The 13,083-nt window shown below is 37.7% G+C and overlaps 1 protein-coding gene across 9 annotated transcripts in view; it reads right to left on the reverse strand.

Moving 5' to 3' along the window:
* Positions 1-13,083, reverse strand: part of LOC149310007 (rho GTPase-activating protein 12-like) — an 86,163-nt gene that overhangs the window by 34,610 nt on the left and 38,470 nt on the right. For 6 of the 9 annotated variants that reach the window (XM_089533464.1, XM_089533470.1, XM_089533466.1 and 3 more), the window contains 3 exons: positions 9,829-10,092; positions 6,617-6,757; positions 2,867-2,947 (listed from right to left, as the gene is read on the reverse strand). In XM_089533464.1, coding sequence (XP_089389590.1) covers positions 2,867-2,947; positions 6,617-6,757; positions 9,829-10,092 — 486 coding nt within the window. The remainder of the gene's footprint in view (positions 1-2,866; positions 2,948-6,616; positions 6,758-9,828; positions 10,093-13,083) is intronic. The other 3 variants (XM_089533471.1, XM_089533469.1, XM_089533468.1) reach the window with 1 other exon arrangement.

Raw genomic sequence — 13,083 nt, forward strand, 5'->3', positions numbered from 1 at the left:
TTTTTGAACATTTTCAAACCGTGGATGCTTGAATCCATGTTTTAAAAAAATCCGTGTATAAGAAGGGTCAACTGTATCATGTTTACCTTCTGAAAGCCCTAGACCAATGCTTCTCAATCTATTTTAAGCGGGAAACCTACATGGTTTTTCTTTTTGAATGTGCCACAGACCAGCACCATATTCGTGTCCACTGTCTACAACTGTTTCTTTCTTTCTTGGAAACTTGCTGCAGACTAGTAGACAAAAGCTGGTGGACCAGCCCCAGTCCATAGACCATCAGTGTGAGTAGTACTGCTCTAGAAAATGGCCTGAATGGGCATAATTTAGTTCCTTTTCTGAAACTATGCAGTTCTAGATCATGCGAGTAACTACAGTGAGCCCGCACTTGTGGGCTCGTTATAGGAGGCTTCCAGTTTATGCGGAAGCCCCAGGAGAAGGGGAGAATGATGCATGTGTATGGCTGTGTGGTGAGCACAAGCCCCATTATATCTAATGGGGCTCGAGCATACATGCTTTTTGCCTTACACGGGGGGTCCGGAATGAATCCCCTGCATAAGGCAAGGGCGGGCTGTATATAGGAAAGCATGTGAGAAATCCAAGCTATGATACTTGTGGATCCTTTAAGAAATGGGATGAATAACAATATTAAAATGTGAAAGCCGTTTTGCAAAAATGATGACTTTACTCTCTTTCCTTCAAATCAGGTATTAAGTAAAATGGTTTGACTTGAGACTAATTATAATTACTAACAGGCCAGAAAACTAGACTTTTCATGCTAAAAAGTTACAAGTATGGGGTCATCTCAGATATGTATCATATTCCATCCTCAGTCATGTGCCAGTAAAAAACACAAATTGATTCCCCTTTAAAGAAAATCTTGTTTTGCTATTACAGGTTTGAAGACTTCCCATATCAGAATTTGGCCCTTGATTTGAAATGAGCTCCATATTCTTGTCCTGTCTTTCTCAAATATTTCCTGCTTTGCTTCATATTTCAGATAACACTCTCATGTCTATTCCCTAAGTCTCGAAAACACTTGACAGATCAATATTCCTTAAATCAGTCCCCATGCATCCTAAAGAGTTTCTTCTATGATCCTAAAGATTTTCTTTTGAACACTGTTCCATGTACTGGTGATAGATTTCAAAGACGTAGCCATGTTAGTCTGGGAAATCAGTATGCAAAGGGATCTTGTAGCAACTTTGAGACTGAGAAAGAGAGAAGATGGTAGCATGAGTTTCTGTAGACTTGAGCTTACTTCCTTAGATGCAAGGAGTAGAGGAAGTAGGCACAGGTCTACAAAAGCTCATGCTACCAACTTCTCCCTTTCAGTTAGTCTCAAAGGTGCTACATGATCCCTTTGCCCTGTACTGGCATTATGGATATATGAATACATGTATCAGGGAATATTACAAAGAGAGAATAAGAATCCCAGAGCTAGTTCCAGATCTCTTAAATACAATTAATACAAAGTTACCACTAGGAGTATGTAAATACACTGGGCCCCTTTTACCTGCTGGGGTTTGATTCCAGGATCCACCATGGATACCAAAATCCGTGGATGCTCATGTTCCATTATATAGAACAGCATAGTAAAATGGTGTCCTTATATAAAATGGTAAAAGCAAGGTTTGCTTTATGGATTTTTAAAGTATATATATTTTCAAGCCATGGATGGTTAAATTCATCATGTAGAATTTTTGGATATGGAGAGTACAAGATGCAAATAAACATAGCAATAAGCACAGAGATAATGTCTATATTTTAAGATTATGTCTTCAACTGCTTCCTGTATGGGACACCAAATGACCATATTTTTGCCTATTTAAGATTTGGTTTTGGTAAAAAGTAGCTGTTTAAGAATACAAGACCTAAATTCAAAGTACCAAAGGATTATCTGTCATTTCTCCCTTTCTTTCAACACACATATTACAATGCCAAGTGTAGATTTAACAAACAATGGGCTTGTTGTTATAAGCGTGAGTGCAGCAAGCCTTGGGCTTCCAACATTCCCATCTTCTACCCCCACATTCGCACACAAACAGAAGAGATTAGAAAGTACAAATGAAGCTGAAACAAAAGGTTGCAGAGTCTGGCTGTCACACCTTTTCTGAAACCTACAAAGTTTGAGGGTTTTCTCCCTTAGACTGACCTTTTGTCAGACTTATATTAACAGTAGACTATACTGCAGGGTTTCCAGAACCTACTTTTTAGCACTAGTTTGCAAAAGGGGTACAACTGAATTATATGCTGCAAACAGATACTGTAGCACCTTTGAGAGCGTTAATTGACTATGGAAGTTTTAAAGGGTTTTAATTATTTTTGTAATTTGATGGCTATAACCTGTATTTGGTTGTCATGAATAAACTGTACAGATACTGTAGCACCTTTGAGACTAGGGGAAACAAAGTAGCTGGTACCATGAGCTTTTGTAGACTTCAGTCTGTTTCCACAGATGCGAGCTATATTACTGTGTACTATTCCAAACTGAATATGTCAATCTACAGCATAATAAAATATAATGGATTAAACTACAGAGTTGTTCTAAACTACCCTCTCAGGTTCATCCCAGTCCCTAAACAGTACCTAAAATGCAGGTTTATTGCAAGCCACTGAGAATCTGACCTTGCAGAAGTCAGTGTAAATTACAATACAGGGTCATCATAAACTACCTTTTCCTCAATTAAAGCTAAGATTTTCAACACAGATATAACTTATGCAATGGCTTCCTTCACCAAAATCAGATTATCAGAAATATGCAATGATTAAATATATTCTAGAAATAAATCATTTATTTTTGCATTGTGCAGCAAGACCCAACTCTTAAGAGTTAGAAATACTGATGTGCTTTATTTTTATTACTCACTTTTGGCAATGACCATTCCGATCGAGACCCATCTGAATTGCAGTAGTATGGCCGACCTTGTTCATCTACATGTTTTATCCACTGTAAAACAAAAATATATATAACATCAATACATATTTCAAGAACTGAGGCTCTAGAGCATTTAGTGAATATTTTTCTCAAATGTGAGAAGAAATGCCAATCGTTTGATTGCTTGTAGATGAGAAAAGCTTTTTCTTTTTAAACATATTTCTTATATTTCTTGTCTTCAGTTCAGGACTTTTTGGACATCAAGCTTCTAAGGATCATCACTTCTTTACTCAAAAATATGATTATCTTGCATTTGAAAGTTGTATATACCATCTGAATTCTGTGTCACTGGATGAACTGACTTCTGAGTTGTGTGGTGTACTTTGTTAGAATCGTTACTGTTCATCAATATTCAAAAGCAGAGGTACATTATATACCCGAGGGTTCTTCACAGATCAAGGCATAACTAACCATACTAAATAATCCTGTATAAACATTATTATTTAAGAATATGAAAAGGAGTTGAGGAATCAGTTCAAATTCAATCAGCCCAACATTATTTGAGACCCTCACATATCAAAAAGGACCATTAGAATTCAAAAAGTTGGTTATCTACCTTCTTATCTGCTAGAAGCCAAAATGGTATTTCTAAGGGTGCATGGAGTTTCTGTACAAAGTTCCCCATGACATTCTTGCAAACAAGCTTGTAAAATGTGGGCTAGACAAGGCAACTGTTACATGGATTTGTAACTGGTTGACCGGCCGAACCCAAAGGGTGCTCAACAATGGCACCTTTTCATCCTGGAGAGACGTGACCAGTGGGGTCCCACAGGGCTCTGTCCTGGGCCCAGTCCTGTTCAACATCTTTATCAATGACTTGGAGGAAAACATTGGGGGAATGCTTATCAAATTTGCAGATGACACCAAATTAGGAGGAATAGCTAATACTCCAGAGGACAGGATCAAAATTCAAAATGACCTGAATAGATTAGAAAGCTGGGCCACAGCTAACAAAATGAACTTCAACAGGGAGAAATGTAAGGTACTGCACTTAGGGCGAAAAAATGAAATGCACAGATATAGGATGGGGGACACCTGGCTTAAGGAGACAACGTGTGAAAGGGATCTAGGAGTCCAAGTAGACCACAAGTTGAACATGAGTCAACAGTGCGATGCGGCAGCTAACAAGGCCAATGCGATTTTAGGCTGCGTCAATAGAAGTATAGTGTCTAGATCAAGGGAAGTCATAGTGCCACTATATTCTGCTCTGGTCAGGCCCCACCTGGAATATTGTGTCCAGTTCTGGGCGCCACAGTTCAAAAAGGACATTGAGAAACTGGAGCGTGTCCAAAGGAGGGCGACTAAAATGGTGAAGGGTCTGGAAACCAAGCCCTATGAGGAACGCCTTAGGGAGCTGGGTATGTTTATCCTGGAGAAAAGAAGGTTAAGAGGTGATATGATAGCCCTGTTTAAATATTTGAAGGGATGTCATATTGAGGAGGGATCAAGCTTGTTTTCTGCTGCTCCAGAGACTAGGACCTGGAGCAATGGATGCAAGCTGCAGGAAAAGAGATTCCACCTCAACATTAGGAGGAACTTCTTGACAGTAAGGGCTGTTCGACAGTGGAACACACTTCCTCGGAGGTCTTCAAACGGAGGCTGGATGGCCATCTGTCGGGGATGCTTTGATCTGGATTTCCTGCATGGCAGGGGGTTGGACTGGATGGCCCTTGCGGTCTCTTCCAACTCTATGATTCTATGTACAATATGAAGGACCTTACAAAGGAGCAACAGGTGCCAAGCTAGGATGCCAAGTTGTTCACTGAAATTTGGGGGCAAATTTTTTTACATCATACCATACAATGCATTTTATGAAAAGCAGCTATGATTCTAGATGTGTTGTTTTACACTATTGTAAATAATATGAATAGTATAACAGTGGCCACTTTTATCATTACCATTAAAACACTGCAAGAAAATCTGGATGTCAGTTCCCTTCTCACTTTTGATGGGGGAACAGTTTACTCTGAGATGAAGATCCAACTACAGCTGCTGCTGTAGACAAGGCCATAAAAACCTTTCCCTGAAAAGGAAATGGGAAAGCATTTCCATCCCTCCTTCCCAAACAGTTATAGCCAAACAAGTACACTCAACTCAGTTCTCACCAAAAACTATGCTAAAAAGGAAAGAATGAGTAATTAAAGGGACACACTAATATCCGAAGAGTAGTTTATGCATGGCCATCAATTAAAGTTTATTAATTTTCATTTAAAAGTTTATTAAATTAGGTTTCTCTCAGTAAGCAGGCAATTTCAGTTTATCGTTCCAGCACATACTGAAAACCGAATCATTGGGGATATAACATTCCAAAGAAATATAAGAAAAGATACTCTGTTTTTTCAAACTGCATTGTTACTTGCCCTTAAAGACCACCAAGGTTTCTGCTTTTCTGAACAGCATGTGCTACAATACCCAGTGCAAAGGATCTAAACGCTTTAGCTATGTATACACCTGTATTTCAGTCCCTGACACTTTCTTATGCACCAGCAGAAGACACAAACTTCCTTGTAATCAGTAGACTGCTATATACATTCCTTCACCATCCCTACTCCTTTATTTCCAGAAACAACCTTAAAATTCAGGAGTAGAGGGTAGGGTCTCTCATAGCCTTTTTATGACATATGGTTATAGTTGAAGAACCCACTATCAAAATACACTGCAACTCATGCTCGCTGTATTTTCTGTTCTTCTACTTTTGTTGAAAGAAAAAGAAAAGAAAAGAAAAGAAAAGCAACTTGATTGGAAGGGTGGTCACAGTAGAACAAGTTTCTGCTTTTTCTATACCCACTGCTAGGGAACAAGGTAGAAAATTAGGTCAATGCCAATCAAAAGACTTTCCAAAGAAACCCATAGTATAGAGCTCAGTCCCTACAGATTACACACTCACATTCTAAGAAATCCTAAAAGCACTGAGCTCATAGCTAAAGAACTTTATTCTAGAAGTAGATTATGCAGTCACTTCTTTCTTGTTCCTAGGAGGAGATGGGGAGAGAAGCAGCCTCACAAATTCTTCAAGAATTACACCATCAGTGGAACACAGGTCTGCCTTGTCTTGTTGTCAAAAGGCCTAGGCAACCAGGGAAGCTGGTTTTCTCTAGTCTGATCTGATAGCAGTTCATAGCCACCTAATAGGTTTTCAAAAACTGTTTCTCAGGTTCCAATTTTAAATTTTATAGCCGTAAGTGAATTAGCAGGACAGAGTTCTTTTTATTTCTGCCAGAGGAAATCAGGTACCTCCTTCAAGCCCCACATTTAGAATTATACTTATTACCAGTACTCCTGAAACATAGTCAGAGAGGAAATTATCATTGATAGCTTCATTCACAGTCTATTTATGAGAAAAATGATGAAAATGCAGCAGCTTGCCAAATCAGAAACTGGACTAGCAGTACATAATAATAATAATAATAATAATAATAATAATAATAATGATTGGCTACCGGAGATAGTAAACAACAAACACAGACGAGACTTCATAGTATTTATTTTTCAAGAGAAACAGAATAGTCCTTGCAAAAGAATAGTAGCTAGAAATAAACAATAAATTGATAAATAAAAAGGAATGGGAAGAAACTGGCAGGAATGTTTTTTCTACAACTAATGACATTAAAAAAAAAACACCTATTTGAGATCTTATGTTTTTACCAGCTTAAAAGATAGGTGATGAAGAAAAGTGTGTACCTTTTCATTAGTATAGTCACTGGTATATAGCATTTGGCCATGTTCATCCAACTCTTCTGACCACCCTTTGGGAGGAGAACCATACTGACTATCTGACTGGCTGTTACAAGACCTGTGGGAGTTTTCTTGTGATGAAAATGTCTACAAATGGTCAAACACACAGAAGTATTGAGAAGTGGTATTAGTTCAAATTCCAGAAAGAGTTAGAACTTCTCTAGTAGTCAAAACCATAAATGAAGAATGAATTTGAATTTTACAGGAAAAAGCTGGAAATAGCAACACTTTCAGAAGAAAAAAAACTGGCTGCTGAATAGAAAGCTTTCAAAATAGGCAGGATAAGATGAAACACCTATATGTTTGTCAATTATGAAAAAGAATAATCTTTACTTAACATTCATTTATGGAGAAACACAAATCCTGCTGAAGTCGACAGCAAAATTTGCTGGCTCTGTCAATTGAACTATACCATAATTAGCTCCAAAGACAAATGTGGATACAGAAAAGTACATTCAGATGACAAATCATGGACAAGAAAGGAATGACCAATTCTTACACATTCAGTCAAATCATTTCTGTAATTTTCACGATGACAGACATTTTAATCTTTTTTCCCCTCTAAACAGGTGTTCTAGAACTTTGATTTCTGAATTTAATTTGCCCCTTATTTTCCTAAAAAAATAAATAAAACTTATGGGGGGAAATTATTTGCCAACCCTGGCCTGTTACAGACTGCCAAAATAAAGCTGCTTCGGGTCTCTTTGGAGGTATGCTGTTTAAATGATGCATGCACCCTAGGAATCCAGAAGCTGCACCAAAGCTGCACTCCAGTGCTTAGGAATGGAGTGTGGCTTCGGCGCAACCTCTGGACTCCTAGGACCCATGCATCATTTAAATAGCATACCTCCAAAGAGACCCAAAGCAGCTTTATTTTGGCAGTCTGTAACAGGCCCCTGTCTCTAAAGCCTGATTTATACATGAAATTAGCCCTAGTATTCCAGGAATTCAAAACTACAATTCAATGGAAACCCCAAAGATATCTTGAAATGTCCTTACAATAGGGAGAAACAATATCACTAAAGTTATTAAATAAAGAATATATTTTAAGTGCTACAGACTGAAAATAAGACATGAAAAGTAAACACATGAAACTGACAAAATAATTTGAATTAGCAAGTATGAAATACCATCAAATAGTTTTACAGAATTCTGTAAGTAGACTTTTCAGGACTTTTCAAAAGGTTTAAGTGCAATATAGAAGATTAAAACAAAGTTGACTTGGAATCAAATGAATAAATCTTATATGGTTCTAATGTATGAAGAGAAATATATACCTAGCAAAGGTGAATGAATTGTTGATAAAAAAACAGATAAAAAACTAAAATAAAGAGAAAATACTGAACATTTACCATTAATGGGTCTAAGTGTTCAGAGCACATCACATAAATAATATTCTTAAGGCCTGAAATTCTGACTAACTAGTATTTGAATAATGCAATAAAGATGGACAACTCACATCAATTCAAAGAAAAAAAATTAAGTCAAAAAACCCCAAATCCTAAAACTTTCTGAGAGGTATCCCAGTACAGTCACATAAGCTTACTGCTACATAGTGGCTGTGTAGACACACACTTTTCAAGTTTGACCACAGAGAATACTAAGTGCACAATCTGAACACCCCACACAATAAAGCAACTGCTGCTCTTCCTAAAGCTATAGCAAATAATGCAACAAGCATTACATAAAAAGCTGGCTCTCAAAAAAGGAAAAGGTAAAACGCTGTGTCTAAAACAAGTTCTACACTAAAATTAAGTTTCAAGAAAGAATCAGGGTTCCTAAAATGAGCTGCACTTAGTGCTACTATGCAAATTAGTAATTAGCAATACAGCAGTCACTTTGTCAACAATTTGAAGCATAGCAGGACAACACATGGCCTGTGAGCCATATGGAAACCCCTTCCAGGCATTTTTGTGTCCCATACATTCCCTCATTTTTGTGGGGTTTTCGGGCTATGTGGCCATGTTCTAGAAAATTTTCTTCCTGACGTTTTGCCAGCATCTGTAGCTGGCATGAAGATGCCAGCCACAGATGCTGGCGAAACGTCAAGAAGAAAATTTCCTAGAACATGGCCAAATAGCCCGAAAAAGCCACAAAAAACCATGGATGCCGGCCATGAAAGCCTTCAACTTCACATTCCCTCGTTTGATAGCACTAACAAATCAAGTTGACAGTCAAGCAGAATGCTTGATTTTCATCTATTGTGGAAAGGAAAGAAACTCTCTGCCCTTGCAACCAGTTGGTCTCTGGTGTAGGAGGGCATTCTGGTACCACAGAGAGCCACCAGAGCTAGTATTGAATTTCAGAAACAGCAGTAGTTCGGCCCTCTCTGACTTTTGGCAGGTTCACTGTAGCCCCACAAAAGATGATTATCTGTGACTTACAGCAATAGAGTTCAATACACCATGACTCCTCAAAGGGGCAGAGTATCACTCATCAGTATTAATATGCAACAAAGTATCCATTTTCAAGTCCAAAGTGGATATAAGTACCAATACAGAAGACCACTACAGATTTCTTGTGTTTGGGATCCAGAAACTAATGCCATGCATAACTAATGACAGTATCCACTGCACTGTAGTTGCTGCCCCCATTCGAAGTTCCCTAGTATTGGAACTGTGAAAAATATAGTGGACCCTTGGCATCCAGGACCCCCCATGGATACCATAATCCATGGATGTTCAAATCCATTAACAATAATGGCATTCCTTAAATAAAAGGCAAAGGCGAGGTTTGATTTTTGGAATTTATATGTATTTTAAAATATTTTTCAGCTGTTAATGGTTGAATCCCTGGTTTACAAATCCGTGGATATGGAGGGCCGACTTTATAATGCTTTTTGCTACTTATTTCCATAGGGTTCAATGCTCCTGTTCTAGACAAAGCTAGTTCAAAATCATACAACCTTCAATGGAGCAGTAAATCAGGAAGTTTGTAATATTACACTGCATACCCAAAGCAATCAGTCTGTTGGCCTGGCACCTCTCTCACCACATAGTTAGAACTTGCATCTGTAAGTGATGATGGGACTGGCCAGCTCACACAACTAGTTCAACAAGTCACAGGGGGAAAAAACTAACTGAAACCAAAATTATTTCCATTGATTATGCATGCATATAATTCACTAGCACTCCCTAATTAGTACCAGTTAAACTTACCTCTTGATCTACTTGGTTCAGAGAGTCTCCTTTACTTATGCTTGGATCCCGAGTCAAACGTGGGGGTTTCCAGGTTCTTTCCTGTGTTACTTTGTTGTAATAGTAACAACGTCCTGTCGAGTCTTTATGGGTCTCCCACTCCCCATTAATTTGGATTGGAAGAGTTGTAGGTAAAGGTGGGAGTGCAGACTGAGATATTTTCAATTCTTGCAAATTAGCATAAACTGGTGAATCTGGTCTTCCTTGGCTTGGTGGTGTTGTTGGCTATAACATAAGAAACAGAGTATTAATTGTTTGATATATTAAATCAATAAACAGAGAAACTATGTTGGCATGATAAATGCAAAGGAACGTGATAATTCAGAAACAGATTAATGAGAGGGGTTACATTTTATAAATGAATCATTATTCAATCTGGTAGGGAAAGTATCATAGCCAACATAGCTGTAAATTTCCAAGTCTTTACCAATCATTTTACGTTAGCATTAGAACCTAGTTCTGCTTTTGTGACATATAAAAATCACTTTCATCTGGTTATGATAAAAGATTTATAGATGGTATGTCATTTCTTGATATCCTGACAAGTATGTGATAATTGTTATCATACTTCAGAAACAGAATAAACTGTTTAAGAAATGTTGTAATAAAAAAATCTTTGGGCTGACTTCTCCAACAGTACAGCACTTGAAGTAGGTCTGCTTTGGGTTGGTCCATAAAACAGCTTGTCATTAAACACTGAAACTAACATGCCATTCCATTCAGCAGAATAAGCTTTTTTTTTTTTTCCCTTCTTGGTTCATGAATAATGCATGTTTTGCTATATAAATTATATTGAGGGAGAGAGAGACAGGCTAGCTCCACCAGGCCTGCCTGGAAGAAGACAAGCCATCCCTTCATCCACCATCTTGAGGGGGAGAGAGGCAGGCTAGCTCCACCAAGGCTAGCCTGAAGAAGAAGAGCCCTCCATCTGCCTTGGTCCAGGCCTCAGAGGGAGAGAAGAATGCTGGACCTGATTCCCTCTCTCCCTCACCATTCCCTTCTCCTTTTGTGTCGTGTCTTTTAGATTGTAAGCCTGCGGGCAGGGAACCGTCTGTTATCCCCTCTGTTGTAAACCGCTCGGATTTCCAGTGATTGGGTGGTATATAAATAAATCCTATTATTATTATTATTATTATTATTATTATTATTATTATTATTACAAAAAGACATAAAGGAATTTAAGTAGCATCTTTGGAATTTTTTCTTCCCAGTTAGGTCTTCTTTTCTTCCCAGTAAAAGTGCAACTGGATTCTTTTATGTCTTTTTGTGGTAATAATAATATTTATTTCTTACCCACCTCTCCCTATGAATTAAGGTAGGGAGCAACAACAATTAACGAACAACATCAGTTAAAATGCATCAATTAAAATACACACCAATTTAAGGTAAGATATATGCATATTAAAACAATCCACATTTAAAATTCACATTTTAAAACAAACTCACATGGTTATCTCTTTGAATACATAATTAATGGTTGTAGAAGTGGGCCCAGAAACACTTTTAGTTTTTTACATTCACACTGAGTATCCAAATCATAGATCAAGATAACATTTGATCATACCTTGCCCTAAATGTAAAGGTTAGTTTCCAACCAGAATACCCCTCCCCCTACTAAGTGGACAGTATAGGCTTAACAAGGTCCCAATGATCTAAAAAGTCCATCCTAGCTGAAACTGACACATCTGGATTTAGGCTCATGTTTAAAGGTTGCAAATTCAAGATTTCAGGAGTCACAAGACCAAGAGTTTAAAAAATGGGACAGAAACAAGTACTATTGATTATATTATTTTTCCAAATCCTCAGAAAACAATGGTAATTTTTCAATATTTTTCTCTCTGATCTTCAAGGTTAGAAATGTCTATATTCTGCTGAAAATTAAATTGGTCTGCACCAATGTATCTTAAAATTTTAAACATCCAGGAGCAAATGTTGTCTTTTTTCAGCCTAAATTAAGGCATAAAGCATCATCAATTATTGTTAATACAAAATGTTATCAAATGTAACAGCAATGTTTGTTATTTTCTCCATCAGACACAAACTATAGGCTGCCAGATACTTAATCTAAATGTATGCAGAGCTCTGCATACATAATCCATTGAAATCCATGGATATAGGCATATCTACTGCCAAAGGGGGGGGGGGGGAGAGAAGCTATGGTCTGCAGTATCTTAAACTTACAGTCTGTTTAGAAAGTTTTCCCAGCATTTGCACCTTTTTAGTGTACTCACAGTAAACAAATATTTACATATTTGTCTATTTCCACCAAGTTGCACGATTATGAAATCTAGATATCTGAAATGTGACATACATACTAAGGGGATCCTAGGGGTGCATACCTCAGCTATATGGTTTTCAAAGTGGACTGATTAATTTTACTGAATTTAAATGTGTATGTAGCCAGCAGTACCATTTCAACCACAGAATGGTAGGCTTTCCTAACCATCAGAAAGGAAGCTGCAGTGAGGAATCTGGTATTTTCATTTCTGATCTCAGCACACCTTCAAGGCAGTTCCAGATGGGCCAGAAGCAAAGTAGGGGAAATAGGAGAGACAGGAGTGATGTTTTGTCCTTCTGCAGATCCCTTGAAACTCTTCAAAAAGCTGAGGTAGAAATGGTCCAGCTGTTTGATAAGTGGGAGGAAAAGACTGACCACAGGAAAAGAATGAAAAGAGAACCAAAAATAGTGGAGCAGTGAGAGATATGAAAGTGTGATAGGAAAGAGAAAGCATACCAGCATTGAAGGAGTTAAAAGGCAATTCCTTCTGAAGTGAAATTTCTGAAAGTTTGATTTACCTATGGAAGAAAGTATTCTTGAAAGATCAGACAACATATGGGATCCATTTTTAGCTTTCACAGATAGTCAGCCCTCCTTATACACGGATTTCTTATACACGGATTCAAGCATTCATGGTTTGAAAATGTTCAAAAAAAGTATAAATTTCAAATATCAAACCTTGATTTTCCATTCTTTATAAGGGACACCATTTTGCTATGTCATTATATTTAATGGGATTTGAGCATCCATGGATTTTCTTATCCACGGGAGACCTTGGAACCAAACCCCAGAGTACAACAAGGGTCCATTGTAACAGCATTTCCAAATCTATTCTGCACCAATTTGGATGAGCCCTCTTGTTTATATCGAAGTGTCACTACAGCAACAGCCAGTACCACAATATCCATCAAATACACAGAACAATCTACTATTTCTGA

This window comes from Sceloporus occidentalis, unplaced genomic scaffold, assembly GCF_023333645.1.
Source record: "Sceloporus occidentalis isolate IW3139 unplaced genomic scaffold, rSceOcc1.0.p SCAF_7, whole genome shotgun sequence".
NCBI lineage: Eukaryota > Metazoa > Chordata > Lepidosauria > Squamata > Phrynosomatidae > Sceloporus > Sceloporus occidentalis.